This window comes from Myxocyprinus asiaticus, chromosome 5, assembly GCF_019703515.2.
Source record: "Myxocyprinus asiaticus isolate MX2 ecotype Aquarium Trade chromosome 5, UBuf_Myxa_2, whole genome shotgun sequence".
Classification (NCBI taxonomy): domain Eukaryota; kingdom Metazoa; phylum Chordata; class Actinopteri; order Cypriniformes; family Catostomidae; genus Myxocyprinus; species Myxocyprinus asiaticus.
Window position 1 is genome coordinate 41769459 of NC_059348.1, and position 19835 is coordinate 41789293.

Sequence of the window (19835 nt, forward strand, 5' to 3'; positions counted from 1 at the left end):
CACGCGTACCACGTCTCGCGCTGCTGGGAGTTTCAGTACCGAGACTTCACTTCACCGTCTGCACCTTTACGACGCTCAAGGACAGATAGACCCAGTGTGGTGGTGTTTTTTAAATAAAGTGAAGGAAAGCAAGAGAGGAAGAATTAGGTCATCGCGCTCTGGTCGAAGTGTTTGGCTCATCATGAAGATGTGCATGATAACGCCGATGCTTTTGCTTGTGCTCTTCGGGCAGTGCGGCAGCCTGGCTGGTAAAGGTAAGTCAAATCGGAAAACTTGGGATCGGCATCACAAGAAACGCCTGGGGTGGTCTATTCTCAGATCAATGTCTTAGATAATTTGTGATACATTACAAAGTATATAACATTAGATCATGCAGCTTGTAGATTGCACACCGACAATGAAGGATGATAGTATATCAGGTTGGCACAGAATTGAATTGAATCTGCCCTTATAGTGTGCAAGTTTCTCCATAACTGTTTTTTAAAAATGTCTGTTCTTTTATTTTTCGAGTTTAACGTGCAAGACGAACATTCATTTAGGACACTTTAACGAGATCAGCAGTTAATCTGCTTCGCAAGGTGATGGTGTTACACCCATTAAAGTAGTGATCATGGTAGAAATATAGATGTTCTCATTACTAGAGGAATAATTCTTGCAGTCTGTGAAGCCCACATTTAAGTTTCCTCAGCATGAGCCATAATATAGTCATTTCCCCTCATCAATATTTCATTGACCTTTTTATGGCACATTTCTACTGATCTATCTGCTTGATCAGTTTAATTTATGATGCTCATAGTAGCTGTGTCTCTGCTTAATCTTCTCCATAAGGCACAATGAGGCGTTCAATGACTGCATAGTCTTTAAGACTTCAAGAGCATATAAAGCTGGAGATTTTCCGTTGCTGCCATGGAAAAGCTGTTAATGTTTTTGTAAGAGCACAAACATTGAGATAAGAGATCTAATTGTGTCTCTGGGGCAGTGATGAATATGGAACGATTCAATTATTCGTCAGTGCACAAGTGTAATTTCTGTCAGTGGGCCTACCTGCATGCATGCCTGAGTTAGCCTTCTTGCCGTAGAAGTAACTCACTGGTTGAGATTGGGCGCTTGCAGTGTAACAGATTGGTGAATCAGGGATTCGGAACCTTGAATATTTGCATACCCATTTTCTGGGTTCTAGTACGGCATAACATTTTGAAAACTATGAAAACGTGTTTAAAATTCAACTTTATGGATGAAGAGCCTCACAAAGTCTGTAAGGCAACAGAATAGAATAGAATAGCTAGTATGTGTGCTCCCTGGAAATCAAACTGATGACCTTGATGCTTGAAATGCCATGCTCTACCGATCAAAAAAAATGTACGGTCGGTGAAACAAACTGTCCACATTATGACTCAACACTAAAGTGCTTTCAAGATATGACAGCAGAAAAACAACCACAAGCTTGTGATGCCTGTCATCCTTCAAAATAAAAAAATAAAAGGATTTCATAAAAATTACATCAGAATGCCATTGTAATCTTGAACTCACCAACTACCTGGTTCATTTCTAAATGCAAAACAGTTTATTTTAGACATATTCATTTAATTGATTTAGACTGTTATTAGACTGTTTGTTGAGTTGAAATTACTTTGATGTACTATATTCTATGCACAAGTTTGTATTTGTATTGTGCCTTTGGATCTCGTACTGTAACATGTAGAGATTGACCATTGTTACTAACAATGAGAGAAAATGCTTGGTTTGGTGTTGGCAAGGCCATGCATTATTGTGTCAGAGAGATGGAAAGTATTTCTAAAACTCAGTCTTAGAGGGAGAGTTTAGAATTAGCATGCTGGAGTACACAAGAAGGGAATAAATCAGAAGATAGCAGTGACAAATAAGGGAAGGTCTGTAAAAGCAGGCTGAAATTTATGATAGCCTCTTCAGAGAAAGCACAGTGTTATCCTAGAGCCAAATAAATTGGGTTGCTGATCTGGAATAGATGCATAACTTAGCATTTTGTGCTGTGACCTAAGAACATAAAGCTTGGGAAAAGTAAAGGCAAAGCTCTTTTGCATCACTGCCTTTGTTTGAGAAGCAAAGAGAAGCATTGTGGACCACAGCTGTTTGAAAACACGCTAAGTCTTTTGTTACAAGAGATCTATATTTCTTCTTGTCTAGTCTTGTCTTTATTTTTTATTTTTTTGCCCTAATGGGGCTTCTCAAGGAGCATGCTGATCTTCAAGCCAGAATGCTGAGCAAATGCGCAACTTAATTTAAAAGTTAATTACCCAGCATGCATCATTAGAGTTGATGTGATGAGCGGCAGGGAGTGATGTGGGGGGGGGGGGGGAGAGAGAAGGGCGGGGACGACAGGAAAGAGCTGAATTGGAGGTAAGATGGGCCCTGTCTATGGAGCTCTCGCCAGCTGGTCAGATGGCACCAGTCTCTCCCAGGGGTCAGCTCCGGCCAATCTGCACAGGAATAACACTGCATGCTCTGCCACACACTCACGCACACACTCGCACTGCCACAGTTCTGCACAGATGCACACGCTCAGATAGCCTCAATCACAAGTAAAGTAGAAATATGCACACTTTAATATACACATGCAAAAGTCATGGGCTACTGTACAGTATGTTGTTTGTATAGTAGCAGAATACAATAAAACTCTCAAAGAGGTCTGTCCAATGCATATTTACATAGCAAAACAATTGAAAAACAGTGCACATGCACGCAAAAACTTGTTTGGTGTGAACAGCCCCTAACTCGTCTGTTTTTGCGCTTTGTTTTTCTATAATTACAAACCCGAACCTGACCCGCATTCGAAGTTGTTGGGTTCCATCGTGCTTGGGTCAGGTAACAGAAAAAAAATAAATATATATATATATTTTAGCCTATTGTTTAACAAAATTAAATATAATAATAATAATAAATTAAATAAAACTGAAAATATTTAGTTTATTTATTTGATAAAAAAATTACTGAATTCATTTTGATGGAATTTTGTTATGAAACTGAAATGTGTAAATAAGTTTTTGAGTCATTTTTAAATGCATAATTTTTTTGAGTGTACCTGAATTGTAACAAATCCAGTTCAATGGCACAAACATTTGAAAGTAACTCTGTTGCCCCCTTGATTACTGAGGTTTGTTACCGCCACAGTCACGCAAGAGTGCACGTTATGTATAGTATGTTCAACAGGACCGCATGTTGGCAATGCGTTGGCCAAACGCTCGCACTTGTGCACAGGTACTTGTGTAAACTATATTTCTGGCCTTATAAAGACATGATTCGATTTGCTTCTCTAAGCTGTTGAATGTAGGAATGTTGATGAATTAGAGACTCACCCTGATTAACTAAGTAAATATGGTTGTCAGTCGCTAAGATGGACTGTGCAAGCATTGAAGTTACACAAAGGTGGATGCATATACACACACCAGTGGACACAAACATACTTCTGCACAGAAATAGACCATAATTTCTGTTCTCATTGCGGTTGATTGGCTGGTGTTATAAGCCTGGTGCTGGTGTTGGAGCACTGGAATGCTGCCTTGTATTTGCTGACCGTTTCTGAGAAGTGGGCTAATCTCTCAGATTCAGTCTGAATTACACTGCTCCAGCTCCCTCTTGGGGAAGAGAGAGAGAGAGAGAGGGATTCTGGGACGTTGTCCTCCAGCTTTCCTTCTAATTGCCTGCACTGGGTGCTGGTGAGCTGACAATTGGTCATGGGTAAACAGGGGCCCCATGGTGAATGCAAATGTGTGAGAGTGTGTAAGCGATTGTAGGCGTTTGCATGTCCACGAGCAACGACTCACGACTGTTCCCCTGTATGATGCATGTCATTCTTTAGAAAAGAATGCAAGCGAATGGATGTAATCACGGTGTTTACAGTGGTGCACTACAAGATGGATTACTTCCAGTAGACCGCGAGACATAACGCGCCGCTGTGGATGAGAGATTGAATGTAGCGTAGTCAGAAGGCATTATGTAAGAATTCTGTCCTCCATCTCTCTGAACATTCTCGGCCAGTGTTTTGAAAAGCCAAGAATTCTCTGAAACATCCATGCCACGTTATTATTAAACAAGACTTTTTGTCTAGCCCTTGCAGCGCTGTCACTCACTGACTGGTGACAAAAACTGGGTTTTTGTACAGCACTTAAGGCGCTGTGTTGTAAAGAAGCTAACCACATGGAAATATAGCACGTAACTCATTCCTGTCTTCCTCTTAAGTACACCTTACCATAGCACCTTTTTAAGGGCAATATCTCCCCAGTAGATGCTTCTCTGACCTTTTGTTGTAGGGCAGTGGCATACCACATGTTTTATTGAAATGGACTCCATACCTTGTCTCAGCCAGCTTGCCATTTGTACAACTTGGAGTAAAAGCATTGTTTGATGACCTGTGATGATTGGATCATGCTGCAAGCTCCTGGTAGCTCCCTTAACACCTTGGAAAAAGGCAGAATGCATCGCGTCATCTTTTTGGCTTGATCCTCAGAAATGGTCTCTCTGACATTCCATGGAGACATGAGGGGTGAGAGAAAGAGCCAATCAGTGGCTTTAATAGAACTGGACACTAAGAACTGCCAGGACTCCACTTTTCTCACCCACACTTACCATATCGCTTCTGAAGATATAGACTTAACCACTGGAATCTTATGGATTACTTTAATGCTGCCTTTAAAAAAAGCTATCTATCAGCATTCCTATTCAATTCAATAGCATCTGCTCAGCTAGCACAGGGTTCCCCGGAAGTACGTGATGTGCTGATGGGCGCTCATGTGCCCTTCAAGTGGAGTTGGAAATATCCTAATTACGAGTTCCAAGCACATGAATTACCCAGCGAAGTCATATTTACAAGTGGAAAACTGTATTCTAGATGAATTCTAGAGGATACACGAGTTGTCAAGTTGTGATGTTGGAAGGGAAGTGTCGACATGAGAGATGATGGGGCGCAATTATTTTTTTCAATTTCAGTGCTTTATTTCATATTAAATATGTTTTATGACAGTCAACTAATGACTCACCCTTTGCTGTTTTTTTTGAAGGAAATAAATTAATAATTTGTTAGGTAACATGACTTCATAAATCATATAGGTTGGTAAAAGTGATGCAAGTGTGTTATAGGAATATAGAATCTGTTGTTTCCTGTGCGCATGCAATGTATACTCTAAATAAAATAAATATACAGAGCGTTATTTATTATTGTATATTGAAATCTCTGCTTCCCCACAACATTTCTTCAGAGGTTAAATGTCACTGTTTGCATGGTTAGCGCGCCGTGGTGGATATGGCTAAATTTGGTGCTTTTACAAATACTGCTTTTTCATTTTTTTCATTTGACAGTGACAGTGAAAGAAAAACAACCATTTCTACCCTGCAAATTAACCGAGCATTTGATCCCCTCCTCTTGTCAGGGTAGGATCTAAGCACCACGCCGATCACAGAGCCTCTTTTAATTGAGCGGTTGCTGGATATTCTTGTAACACACTGAGGGAACACAAGACACAGGTGCTGCCCTTTGTGTTGTTTGGATGCTCCAAAAGGGGTTGGAGTTTTATCTTTGGTTCATAAGCGACTTAGGAGGATGTTAATGTTGTTGGGTGGAAGAGACACCCGGACTGTCAAACTGCAGGTGTTTGTTTTAGATAGGAGCAGCTGCAGAACCGCCCCTCCTTCTTTCTCCCAGGTGGAAAGCACAGTGGTGGGGTACGCGGCTCCTGATCTTCTCTCTCTCTCTCTCCCTCTCCCTCTCTCGCACAAACACACACGCAGTGACTGTTGGGACTCAAACAGAGATAATGTAAATTAACTTTGCTGGGTTGTTTTAATTACAGCCAGGATCTGCACACATCAGCGACATCTCTTTATGTGTTTTGCAAGATGTGTGTATGTGGTTGTGCGAGGAAATGTAGGATCTTGGAGAGAGAGAGAGAGCACACTGGCACAAAGAGAGATAAAAAAAGAGACAGCCACTATCCGTCTGAGTGTTTTCATACGTGTGGTGCCTGTCAGATGACCGTGCTGACTGAAGCTGAAATCAATAGTGCATGCCACGGGACTCTCGCCACTGCTGCACGAATGAAAATGCTACGCCATGCAACAAAGGCACAACCAGAGAGGGGTGAGTGTATTTGGCTGGATGTGTGTGTGTTTTTTTTTGTTTTGTTTTTTTGTAAATGATACATCTTTGGGCTCAACAATAAAGATTTTTTTCTAGAGTCCCAGTCAGGCCAGTTAGAACAAATCCCTTTAAGAACATTTTCAGTAATGTGATAATGTGGTTTTCTAAACTTCTTGATTTGGGACTTGTTGCAAGGGGGACAGATTTTTACTTTCCCTGATGTATACAGTATGTATTATAATTATATTTATTTATCACACATTTGCACATATACAGTGAAATTCTTTTTTATTTTATTTTTTTCATATATCCCAGCTAAGCTGGGGTCAGAGTGCAGGGTCAGCTGTGATATAGCACCCCTGGAGCAGATAGGGTCAAGGGCCTTGCTCAAGGGCCCAATGGTGGCAGCTTGGTGGTGCTGGGGCTTGAACCTCTGACCTTCTGATCAGTAACCCAGAGCCTTAACCACTGAGCCACCACTGCCCCCTTAATATATACATATATAGAAAAAGACCCATTTAGATTGTCATTAGACCAAAAAAAAAAAAAAAAAAAAAAAAAGGTTAAGGTTAAAATGCGTATGAGTTCCTTTCTTTTGAGGATTACAAAAAGGTAGTTAGGCAGTATGTTAGTCTCAGTCACCACCAGAGTATGTGAGTGGAGTGGAGCGGCAACAATTTTCCCCTCTGCGCTCAAAGCATTCTTTATTCACTCCGATCCAGCTCCACTCTGGGTTGTCCATTTCCCGCTCCTCGCTCGCTCCACGCTCTTGGATTAGAGAAACCCCGCTCCGTGTTCGCTCCATGGCAAAATTAGCGCCTAACTACCTCTCCACTGTAAAGTTATTTCAGTATGCTTTTTAATATCACAACCTTCCATGCAGAAGGTGTATTAAATGAAAAATAAATACACAATACTAGAAGAAAAGCTACAATGTGCTTTATTAGAACACTAACATTAGCCCAAGACTAAATTAAATAATTATTATAGCTTATTTTTGAAACATATCGGCAGCATTCTCTGGGTTTGATCAATTAAATAAATTGCTAGATGCAAAATACAAAAAAAAAAAAACAAAAAAAACAACAACATTAAATTAAATTAAATTAAAAATATAAATTACCAAATGAAAAAAATGTATAAATTACCAGAACAAAAACAAAACATTAAATTAAATCAAATTAATAAATTACCAAAAAAAAAAAAACAACAACAAAAAAACAAAAACAATTAGGCCTATGTATTATTGCCTATTATTTTATATTATTGCACTTCTTTTAATCAACCTTGCCCTATAATTCTGTGAAAAAATAAATAAAAAATACATTCTCAGAATGTTCTACACTTTTAGATAAAACTGTCAAAACATATGTCTAATGCAGAGTTCACTTTTAGAAATACTAGCGTTTGAATTTTTAAAATTTTAAATCTTCCTCTATTCGCATTGCTATGGTTCTTCATCTGCAAATGTATAACGCATAAATTAGCCTACGGCACTAAAATAAATTTAGATGGCAATCGATTAAAGTCAAACTACGCAATATTAACATGTTGATTAGTTCAGTTGGTGTTTTACGTCGTTAAAAGTTCAATTCTTTTTAATGCGGGACAAAATAGCCTACAGTTAAGATTGAGATGCATTACATTAGAATGTTGAAATGATTATTCAAAATATTTAATAGGGGATATATGTATTACTGACCTTTTAGATTTTCTCTCCACATGTGAATGGATTATCATCGTGTTTTTTGGACACGTCTTTTAGGATTTGACAACAAACCTTTGATTGTGGCAGTCACCTCCCTACTCGTGTTCTCCTTCGCCATCCCATCATTAATTTTCACTATATGCCAGTTGACGTAAGAATAAAGAGACGAGACACAAGCATGTAGTTAAGTCAAGCTTTACCGCAAGCTTAACTCAATAATAGGGAGCATGAAAACAGAAAGCGAAAGTAACCTTCGCGCTGGAGGTCGAACATTACCAAGTGCCGCTAGATTTAAAATTTGTATTTATTTTAATTTTTTTTTATCACATTCTTTCTGGTTATATCAGAAATTCCATCTTTCCTTCATGCCAATAGTGTTTAACACTGCTTAACACTTGGTGAATTATTGCATTTAGGTCCGTTATCAGGTGTTTTGCCCGTGATGGAGCATTAGTGGAGCGCTCTTGGAGCGAGAGAAAACAATGACGCTCTTTTTTTTTTTTTTTTTTTTTTTTTTTTTTTTAAACCCACTCCTCACTCCAGGCAAAATCATGCCGCTCCACTCCTCGCTCCGCTCCCACTCCGCTCCGCTCTCATACTTTGGTTCTTGTCTCAATATCTTCGCCTTCCAATCACCGATTTTTATTTCTGAAAACTGCCAAATACTCATGACAATATAAGCTAAAAGCACATATGATTGGTTAAGGGGTTACTGGGCATGCATAATAAACATATCGTCAGCAGCGTCATCCTCCATTTGCCTGAGCGGAGCCAGAGAGGATACGCCGGGAGATTACCTCCAGTGTTGGACTTACTGCTTCAAATTGAAAACTGAGGCTATCTTTCGAGGTAAGACAAGTTATTTAATAGGTGTTGTCAATATTGTCAATTGAAAGTCAAAATATTTGAGTTACGAAGCATTTATTTGTAGGAGTAAGGCTAGTTATTTCTGGAAAAATTTACCTGACCGTCGGCGTTCATCGGACAGGCAGCTAGCCTCTATTTTTAAGCAAATTTCTGTGAAACTTGCTAAATAAACATTAGATAGCAATACTATGTACTTTTTTGGCCAATTTTGTCGCTTGTGAAAAATCTGCCTGATGTAATGTGAGGCAGAGAGCAGACGCTGTTCAGACTTTAAAAAAAAAAAAAAAAAAATGTATACGCTGTTCAGACCTGCCTGGAAACTGGCCTGCTAGTTAGATAAGTTATCTAGCTTGTTGATTTTCCCTTGTAATAAAAAAAAAAAAAATGGTAGATACACTCAGAAATATTTAAGCCTATTTGTGAGATTTATGTAATTTAATTGCATATAAAATTTCCATTCAATTGCATTACATAGTTTTAATATAAACAAAGTTTGTATCTTTCTGTAATTTAGCAGATAGCCTTACCCATCCATCACACAGACATGATTTTAGATTGTGTGTAGCTTACTGTTCACAAGGGAAGTGTGAGAGGGCTGTCTGCAGTTGGACATTTTTGTTAGTCTGCAAGCCTTTGGTGACTATTCAGTGTACAGATTTGTGAAGAACACACTGCTAGCTACCATTTGTGTACTTTTTTTCTGTTGTAGAGATGGATAGAGACTATGGCTCCCTGCTCAGCACCCTCAAGAGGAGGAGGTAGCTGACTGCTGATGAGCTTAGGTTCATAGCAGAAGAGGACATGGCTCATGAGGGCATGAGCACACAGGAGGAAGATCTGCTGGACCAGGAACTACTGCAGGAAGACCCGGACCACAAGGAGATGGAGAATGAGATGGAACCTGATCCCCAGCCAAGACCATCAAATGGGTATATATGAATGTGTATGTATTGTTTGTTTCTATTTTTCATATGACTGATACTCACAGTAACACTAACACTGTTACTCTTATTATTTTGGGTATGGCTAGCCATTCTCAAACAGGTCCCAAGGCAGCTAGAACGCGTAAACGCGTCCCTGACTCTGTTTCTTATCCCTCGTACTCTGACATCGATTCATAGGCTCCAAAACCTCTCCCATTTAAGCCTAGCCATCCATTCGGTATTGACTTAGGTAGCGTGCGTCAGGCTGTGCGGTCAACCTTCAATGTGATGTTGCGAGAAATTAACTTTTTCATGCTGTTTTTTACTCCGGCTGTAGTTGCTGAGATATGCAGCTTTACAAACCAACAGGGGTGGGAACTCGTCCTAAACTGTCCGTCATATTCCAGCTACCAAGGATCTTGGATGGAGGTGACCCCCGATGAATTTTACAAATTTCTTGGGTTGCTTATTTACATGGGGTTTTCAATTCTCCCTGATTCCCATCGTCTTTGGGCAACCAAGTCACTTCAGGGCTCGTGGGCGAGGGGATTTATGTTGCATGACCGCTACAAGGCTCTTTTCGCAGCTCTACATGTTGTAGACCCTACCACAGAGGATAATCAGGATGGCCTTAGGAAGTTGCGTTATCTTATGGACCACCTCAAACAAAAATGCCAGCAGCTATTTCAGCCTAACCAAAATCTCGCAATAGATGAACGTATGGTCAAGTCTAAAGCTCGGTCAGGATTTAAACAATACATGAAGGGCAAGCCTACTCGGTGGGGTTTTAAATTATGGGTAATTGCAACATCAGACTCGGGGTATACTCTCGACTTTTATGTTTACACAGGTAGTCATGATGGGCGTGTCACTAACTTGGCCACCAAAGTTGTTGAATTGTTACTGCAGCCATTCAAAGACCAGGGCCACAATGTTTGGTTTGACAACTTTTACACGTCCCCAGCTCTTGTGGTTAAGTTGTTAGAAATGGGAACTAATGCCTGTGGGACATGCAGGGTGAATCATAAACTGTTTCTTGCAGAATTTAAAGACATCAAAAGATGGGAATGCAAGACAGCTCGTGGGGATATGAGGCTGTGTAGGACTGAGGGGAATATACTTGTAATTCAGTGGAAGGACACGCGTGCAGTTACATGCCTCTCCAATTTCCACAATGCAAATGGCTCAACCGAAATTACTAGGTTTGTAAAAAATGATGGTGACTGGACAAAAGAAGTAGCCCTCCAGCCCACTGTCATCAGCGATTATAACAAAAACATGGGCGGTGTTGATCGGTCAGACCAAATGATAAAATCTTACGACGTAAGAAACTCAGAAGTGGTGGAAGACTTTTTTTTTTTTTTTTCACTTCATAGACATTGCCGTCATCAATAGTTTCATATTGCTTAAGGAATGGAAACACATTCATGCGGCACCAGGGGATGAGCGTAGACTGGTGAACTTAACCCAGATAGATTTGAGAGAAAACCTGGCTTGTCAGCTGGGAGGCATCGATATTCACGCAAGTTTCCCTTTGCATACACTAAAGACCGTAGTACCTCCTTCGTCATCACTCCACACAGCCCATGTCCCTAAATTTGAAGAGTCCTCTAAGAGATGTTGACTATGCTATCGGAAAAGTAGGACTGAAAATAAAACTAAAGTAGCTTGTTGCGCACCGGATTGTAATGGCAAAAGACTTTGCTTGGTTCGCAATAGGAACTGTTTTCAGCCTTGGCACTCAGCTGAGTGTGACCAGTTTCGCGAAGAGGCCCAGGTTGGGCTGTGTTTACTGGTGTTGTTGTCCTCCCCCTCTTTTCTCCCTCTCTTCTCTCCACAGGTATTGCAATTGTTGAGTATTTATGAATTTATATATATTCTGTTCCTGCACTCTTTATTAAAAATGTATTTACTGTAGATAGTTCAAAAGTTTGATTTTGTTTGTTTTGCTGTGCAATGTGTGTGTAATTCTAATGTTCAAATTAAATAAAGTGTGTGTTTTATTGAACACATAAAATGTATATTTCAGTGTTTGTGTGCTTCAGTTTCAGATGCAATCGCAATTTATTATTGCAGGTGCTCAAAAGGAGTATTCGAGGAGTGGTCATGTGTTATGTATCTTAACATTCTAAATGTTTGTTTTATTCCGTATTCCCACTAATCACTAGAATGGTCATAACTTTTTAACAATAGATTATATTTCTAATCTGTCTGCTATTCTACAATGCCCACAAAATTATGTATATTTCATACACTAAGTTTCCCTCTAGCTTGTAAGTAAAATGGTTGAAAATGCAGTTGTCTGATGAAGTATGGTGGCCGGAGAAGATTTTTGTAATTGCTGTGTGAAATCTTATTGTTAAAGGATGATTAGCCTTAAATAATCATACATATATTTATATCATTTGAAAGCCCTAGTTCGTCTCTTCAATATGGTATATACAGTTCAGGTGTGTGATGTTATATGATTATAATATGAATTTGGATATGTATATCATATTCTGGCACGGAATGGAATTTTCGGAACTTTGGGCTCAGGCTTTAAAGCATTAATTGGATTTTTTTTTTTTTTAACACACAAAGAAAGTAAATGGTGACTAAGGCTGTCATCTTTTTTGAGATTGGAACAACATGAGGGTGAGTAAAAGGTGAAAGAATTTAGATTTTTGGGTGCATTTTTTAACACATTTTCGCAGGAAAATCATGGCATACGGTGCAACATATTACTGATTTATGATTTGCTGCGAGTGGTCCCACATGTTAATTTTGAGGCAGAGAGAGGTACTTCAGGTGGGAACAGAGCCACCCCGAAAGTGGAAGCTTGTTCTCATGAAAGCAGTTATTAATTTTCATAGTTAAAGGCATTATCTTTCCCTCTTGCCTGCAGTGATACACTTGAATCGATTTAACTGTGTCTGTTAAAATATGGTCTCCTTCATCACATGAACAGAAATAAAGAGGATGAAAGAGATGAGAAGATAAAAGGAAAAAGTGGGGAAGTTTCTTAGCATCTGAGCTGAAAATGGAGACATCATTCAGCCCTTTCATTTCTACCCTCAGAACTTCCACTTCAATTCCAAACCCCCTCAAACTTGTTCCCCCTTTCCATCACAATCTTTGTTCTTTTTCTTTGTATTGTGGTGTTGTGTATTTACAGTGTGGCAGTTTTAGTAGGAGTAATAGGGGGTTTGAAATTAGTACTCGGCAAGTGCCAAATGCAAGTATAAATTGACTTGTAAAAGTGGTCTTAGTTGATGAGTAAATAAAATATAATTAAACAGAGTTACTGGTAGGGCTGAATATTAATACAGGTTTCCCAATTTGATACGATTCCTATTAACAAGCTCTCCATTTTATTCAGGTCTGATTTTGATTCAGTTTGCTTAGATTCCGATTAGGCACCGATACCACTTGTTCACTTCCGATATCGGAAATCTCAGTATCGGCCGATACCAGTGTTGTTTTTTTACCAGTAATTGTTTCGATACCAGTAATTCAAGTCTTCGGTAGAAAAGAAACCAGTGTTTTATTTTTTCCTTTTTTTTTTTTTTTCCTTTTTCTTTTTTTTCAAAAATGTTTCAACTTGCATCTGGACTTTAAAGGATTCAGATCTCTTTTTTGTTCAATTTAGTTGTAAGACATCAGTCCACTTTTCATTCACACAGTTATTTTTTGGAACCCATTCAACTTAAATATTGTTATAAATTGTAAACAAATACTAATGATGACAATAATAATAATAATAAATTGTTATTTAATATTATTATTATTATTGACTTTTAATTTTAAATACAACAGCAATATATTTAAATCGTGCAATTTATAAACCCTCACACTTTTATTTTGACATTCTAAACTCTCCAGGAAGTCCTGTGTGTGTGTATATATATATATATATATATATATATATATATATATATATATATATATATATATATATATATATATATATTTTATTATTATTTCTTTTTAGTTTTTTTCTTGTTTTCCATTTAAAAATATCTAAAAAAAATAAAAATAAAATAAATTAAAAATAAGATACATTTACTTTAGATGCAACATATAAGATAATTAGACTTGTGTTCAGACAATATATCTTGAATATGTGTATTTTGTATACAAGTGTATTTTTTCACTTGTTTATACTTCTGCCAGTGCATTAAAGACAAAATACACTTATATTCAAGATATATTCTTTGAAAGCAAGTCTAAATATCTTATATGTTGCTTCAGGTAAATGCATCTTGTTTTAAGGATTTTTAGACTTATTAAAAACGTATTTTGCTGCAGTGTATAATGAGCTACGACTACCCTCTCTCATCATTTTGTTTACTTGATTTCACTCCATCTTTAAATTGCAAAAAACAAACTCCCTCTCCTTAATAGAGCTGTGTATCGACGATTTCTTAAAAAAACAAATGTAGTGTGTATACACACACACACACACACACACACACACAGTATATGCATGCTTAATTTGTGCTATTTACAAGTATTTACATTGATTTGTAAAACACGTGCTAAAACGATACTGTCTCATTAAGTATAGCAGCAGTTCAATGAGTTTCTGTTGAGCACACATTAACAATAGTGGAGCCGACAAGCTTCTTTACCGCATCCATGCTATGTGAGAGTGGAATTAAATGTTATTTATTTTTATTTTTTTAATCAACAACTGACTGCAAATAACAGAAAATATATTAAAAGAAACATTATTCAATGAAAAATGGATCGTGTGGATCTAATCTTTGGACACATTACACAGAACAAGTCAAACTAAACTTTTACTCTCAATACACAGTGGAAGGATTTCGGTGCTAAACTACTTCGCCAATATACTACTCAATCATTGGTGAGTGAAATCTGAAAATGTATCAGCCAGTGGCTAATCACAGACATTTAGTCACATAGCATGGCATTTGATTGCATATGCTTGTGATTTACTTGCATTGTAGTCTACTGCTGCATAGAGTAAAAGATCAATCTTGGGATATAAGAACTGATATCAAGATTGTTTAAATGAAGATCACGATCCATTGGAAAATCTCTCTCTCTCTCTCTCTCTCTCTCTCTCGTTTTTTTTATTTTATTTTATTCTCCCCAATTTGGCACGCCCAATGCGCTGTAAGTCCGTGTGGTGGTGTAGTGACTCGCCTCAATCCAGGTGGCAAGCATCTTTGCTTGCTGAACTACCCAGGCCCCCTGGAAAATCTATATTTTTACCTAGCCCTAGTTACTGGCCAGTTGGCAGGTACAGACTGTTTTTAGGAATTGCAGTCTGCAACATAAACCAGGTTTAAATTGTAATGGGAGTACAACTGTCTTACATGACATAATCAAAATGAACAAATCAAAGAGACATGGTTGGTTGGTCCCAAAGGTTTGGTCATCATTTTCTCACCCTTACGTAATTTCAAACCCGTATAACTTTCTTTCATCTGTGGAAAACAAAGCAGATGTTCGGCAAAATTTTCATCTCATTCACCATTCACATTCATTGCATCATTTGTCCATACAATGAAAGTGAACATTCTGTCTACATCCCTCTTTGTGTTCCTTCTCTTTCCTGACCACTCCAACACATTCTCCTCATTTTTATGGAACACAGGCTAAAAACAGGGAGAAAGATCTAAAGCATTCGAGTGAAGCCCAGGGCTTGGCTGAAGGGTCATATGTCACCGAGAGTGACGGTCCCAACACAGGCTGATGATCTCTGTTGGTGAAATATGTAGAGGGGCTCCATGAATCCTCTGGACCCCTCACAGATGCCAGGCTTCGAGTTATTGCTAACCTTACAGGGACTTTGCACACCATCACACTGTGTGTCTGAGTGATACATTGACCATCACCGTCCAATGTTATTTGGACTTATTACCTGTTTGAACTGGAGGGACAGACTAACATTAATATTCATGTTGGGACATAAAATAAATTAAATGAGAAACACAATTCTGTTGAGCAAATCACTTTAGAGTGCTAGATGCTTATGTAAACTCTGAAACCGCTGAAAAGACATATGCATTTTCATGCTGGTTAATGCTAGTTTGGGACAGGTCTGCCTGGTTGACCAGCATAGCCAGGTGATTCTCACGAAACCTGTCATGGAAATGTCTTCAGCAAACATTACCTTAATACATGCTTACATAATTCACAGCATTTTATGCATATACGTAAGTACTTGCTTAAATCACTCAAAGCATTTAATGCATTTTTAACCAGGCTTTAAGGACATGAATAACAGTTTAAAACAACAAATTCTCATTACACATGTTCTCATTACACATGTTTTCACATATAACACATATTACACTTATTCACTAAACTGGAAAACACTCTGGGCTATAGATCATTAAATAAGATACAGTAGTATGAATAATTCTAAATTTTACATACCCAGTCCTTGCATGTGCACCGAAACGTGGTCAAACTCCACACATGCAATCCATATGCATCCTTCAAAAATAACCCATAACAAACACTCAATTTTAACATACGGCTCTTCTGAACGCATATGTAAGGAAGTCGATTCTCTGAAGGAGGCAGGAACTGGTCAAATGTCCAACATAAGACACTTAATTGTCAGCACTTTTCAGTGTAACAAAGACATTCAATACCACTGCTTTTCAGCTCCACATAAACACACATTAATAGGGTGCTTTCCAGCTCCACATGAAAACACAGCTTCATTGGTCGCTCTCTCTCTTTCCCAGAGTCTCTCCCCGACTGCCGCTCTCGTCGCGGCTTTATCTCTCACTTGTTAAGGCTGCAATCACCCACAGCTGGGCGAGATAATCCACTGCAGGTGTCCAACCCGGCCTCGCTCCGCACAGTCACCGCTCGGCCTGCCCCGCTCTCCACAACATATTTAATGTAATTTATAAGCATTTTTTGTAAAATGTTATATTTCCCCAAATAATTATCAAATGATGAACAAAACCAGTAGCTCTCTTGCACAATACATGTTCTCATGTTTCTAACACGAGAGAGTGCTGAAAACCAGGTGTCGCAAAACTCCGGTGTCACAAAACTCTGGTTCTTAAAGGGGCCACGGCCAATTTATGATGAGTTAAATTACATGAAATTTCTCCACTTAGCTACATAAAGAAAATAAAGCCTGCATTTAGGACCATAAAGATTTATTTTTTTTATATATATATTTACTATTCCCATTGTTTTCAATGATGATTCTCATCACCATAACACAGTTGTTTTTTATTGTATTACAGTAAAAAAGAAGCTGATGTACAATTATTATTATTATTATTTTTATTATTAAAATCAGTGAAAATAGAAAGCAGTATCAAGCTAGTACTACTTTGTTGTATAAATACTTAATAATTTAAATATTAGGCTGCAACTTTTTTCACATAACGAGAACATCATTATGATCATCTTTTTTTTTTTTTTTTTTTGCAATGCGGTAATGAGAATCGGGGGTTAAAATGTCATATATTATCAAAATGTTAAAAATATTAATGGCTGTAAAATTAGCTTTTTTTCTATATGCAAATTATAATTTCGTATTTGTTTCTTTTGCTTGTCATATTTTCTTGACAGGTTGGATGAGAATCACCCAGCCATGTTGTTTACCTGCAAATAATGCTGGTCTATCCTCAGGATCATTCTGGTGAAGCTGGTTGAGCATTGAACTCTTGCTGGTTAAGCTAGTTAAGAAATAATGCTGGTCTTTTCAATTGGGAAATAAGACTATACTTGTGGGGCTGCAGAAATATTTTTTTTTCTACTTTTAAACTATAGATATAGTAGAGAGAGAGGAAAGGCAATGATGGGGAGAAGACGGGATCAGGAAACGCCAGGATTCGAACCCAAGCTTGATTCGAACCCCTGCTGTCTTTTTGAGCACTTGCACTAACTACTAGACAGCTCCAACAGAAATGAAAGTTTATCCTAAAACTGTTAACAGTGCACAATTGTTGTAAAGGACTTTGATGAGGTGCCTGACTTCTTTGTTTCCTCTTGCTCTCACTTTGTCTGTAAGAGGCAAAGTGATCCGCTCTTTTGTGCTGACCGAACTTCTGGCCAGCTGCTTCTCTTCCAGGCGTTGAAGAGGCTTTTCAGTGCTGCTAGGCGTGAAGGTTTTCGGTGCTGACACAGAGCTGCTCTCTATCTCTCCTGTCCCGAGTATTTATCTCTCCAAAGCCCCCCTTTCCACCTCCCCTCCTCAGCGAGAGCGCTGTGTGCAAGGCTCGCGGGGAAAAAGAGCACAGGCCTAATTGGATTTTGGAGCAATCTGTCGCCTTGCCGTTCTCTTTGGATCACACAGACAATCGCAGGTGCCCTTTATTTCCTCCCTGGGTGCATTGTTTCATGAGGACCAACACGTTTCATTCTTTTTTTGTTGTTTATGCCACAAAAGAGCTGCGTAGAACAACCATACAACAAGGCTGTGCTTACAACCCTGTTGAAAAGACCAGTATTGTTTGTCACCAGCATACTTATGTTGTGGTTTGGATGCTTGTTGGTATGCTGGTGTCCCTACCAGGCTTCTTTATTAACTTAACCTGCAACCCTGCTGTGAAAAATCTTAAAACAGCCTAAGATGGTCGGCTGGTTGCCCAGTCTGGACATGCTGGTCAGTTGGCTGGTTTTTGAAGGCTTTTAGGCTCTTTCTAGCTGGTCAGGCTAGGAAACCTGCTGACTTCCCAGTGTAAACCAGGTAAACACCAACTTGGCCAGGCTGGGAGACCAGCTAGACCACCATTGCCAGGATGGATGACCAGCTTAAACCAGCTAAGACCATCTTGGTTTTAGCTGTTTTTTTGCAGCAGGGAAGACGTCCTTGGTCAACCAGCTTCATTAATGCTGATCTTTCTGACTTGCACTATTCTGCTAAAACCAGCCTAGGCCAGACACAAAATTCATGCTGGTCTAAGATGGTCTTTTCAGCAGGGTGTATAGAAAAACTCTGTAACTCTGTAACTAAGCTGTGGTTACCAGTGGTTGCATGAAAGTTTTATTATTATTTTTTTTATTGTTTTTATTTTTCGCTTTCTAATCCAACTGATTCTGGCTCAGACTTTCTGTTTTGGTAAATATTCACTGGCTGCTGTACCTCAGGGTGAACCTGCACGGACTGCAGTGACTCTTGCCAGCACCGCCCCAGAGACAACAGAACTACGAAAACAACACTGATGTGTGTGTGTGTTGCAGTCTTAGCGCTTGTGTGTGTATGTTGGGTACCTGCACACACTCCCCCCGAGTGCTCATTACTCATGTTTGGAGCTGGATTGTCCCTGTCTGAACACCTGTGCCAGAGCGCTGGAGGCTCACAGATGAATGCTATTGAGGCTTTACACCCTCTCCTCTCCTCTCCTCTCCTCTCCTCTCCTCTCCTCTCCTCTCCTCTCGTCTCGTCTCCAATCCAGATGATGCTGTGGTGGCAGGGGTGGACTGGGAAGAGAAATCAGCCCTGGATTTAACAAAGAAACTGGCCCAAAAGTTGAGAGGGGGTGGCGGTCGCTGTCCTTTTTTGCATATCGTGGTGCCGTTTTGCGGCCCTCTTCAGCCTGTTGCAGCCTGTTTGGCATAACGTGTCATATACAAAAATATTTAAATGGCACTGGAATGTACTTCTAAGAATACCATGGTATTACCATCCTAGTAGTGTCCAAACAATAGTATTTTCATGTATTTGTCATGTTATTTTTCCACTGTATTCTCCAAAAGTCAGAGACCACCAATGAAAATACTTCTATTTTGCATTTTTATAATTTAATACAAAATGTTTATGGAAATTATATTATGAGCATAACAATTTTAGTGATACTCTTAACTGTAAGAAAATAAATTAATAATAATAATAATAATAATAATAATAATAATAAGAATAATAATTTGTATGTAAATTTATTTTTTCATGGTATTTTTCATAGTAGTCTTGAAGTCTGAGACCACTAATAAATTATTTTGCATTTCTATAATTTAATACAACATTTTCACTACAAATTATATTATGAACATACCAATTTGAGTTCCATTACGTTCAACTGTAATAAAATTATTCATAATGAAATATGAATTGTAGTATATTTTTATGCATTTGGTTTTTGTGTATTTTCATTCTGCCTTTTGCTTTAATGTCAGAAGATGATCCATGTTATTCCAGAATTATTTGAAAATGTTCCAACTTGTGTACTTCAAAGGAAGCAAGGATATATGTATAAACCCTTTATACAAAAGTCAAAATTTGGTCAATATAAAAAATTTG

The 19835-nt window shown here is 38.5% G+C and overlaps 1 protein-coding gene across 1 annotated transcript in view; it reads left to right on the plus strand.

Annotated features, from left to right (window-relative positions):
- The window catches only part of LOC127440529 (calsyntenin-2-like), a 367240-nt gene continuing 347405 nt past the window's right edge, over nt 1-19835 (plus strand). Inside the window, exon 1 of the mRNA XM_051697174.1 lies at nt 1-254. Within this exon, the coding sequence (XP_051553134.1) occupies nt 182-254 (73 nt within the window). The 5' untranslated portion in view covers nt 1-181. The remainder of the gene's footprint in view (nt 255-19835) is intronic.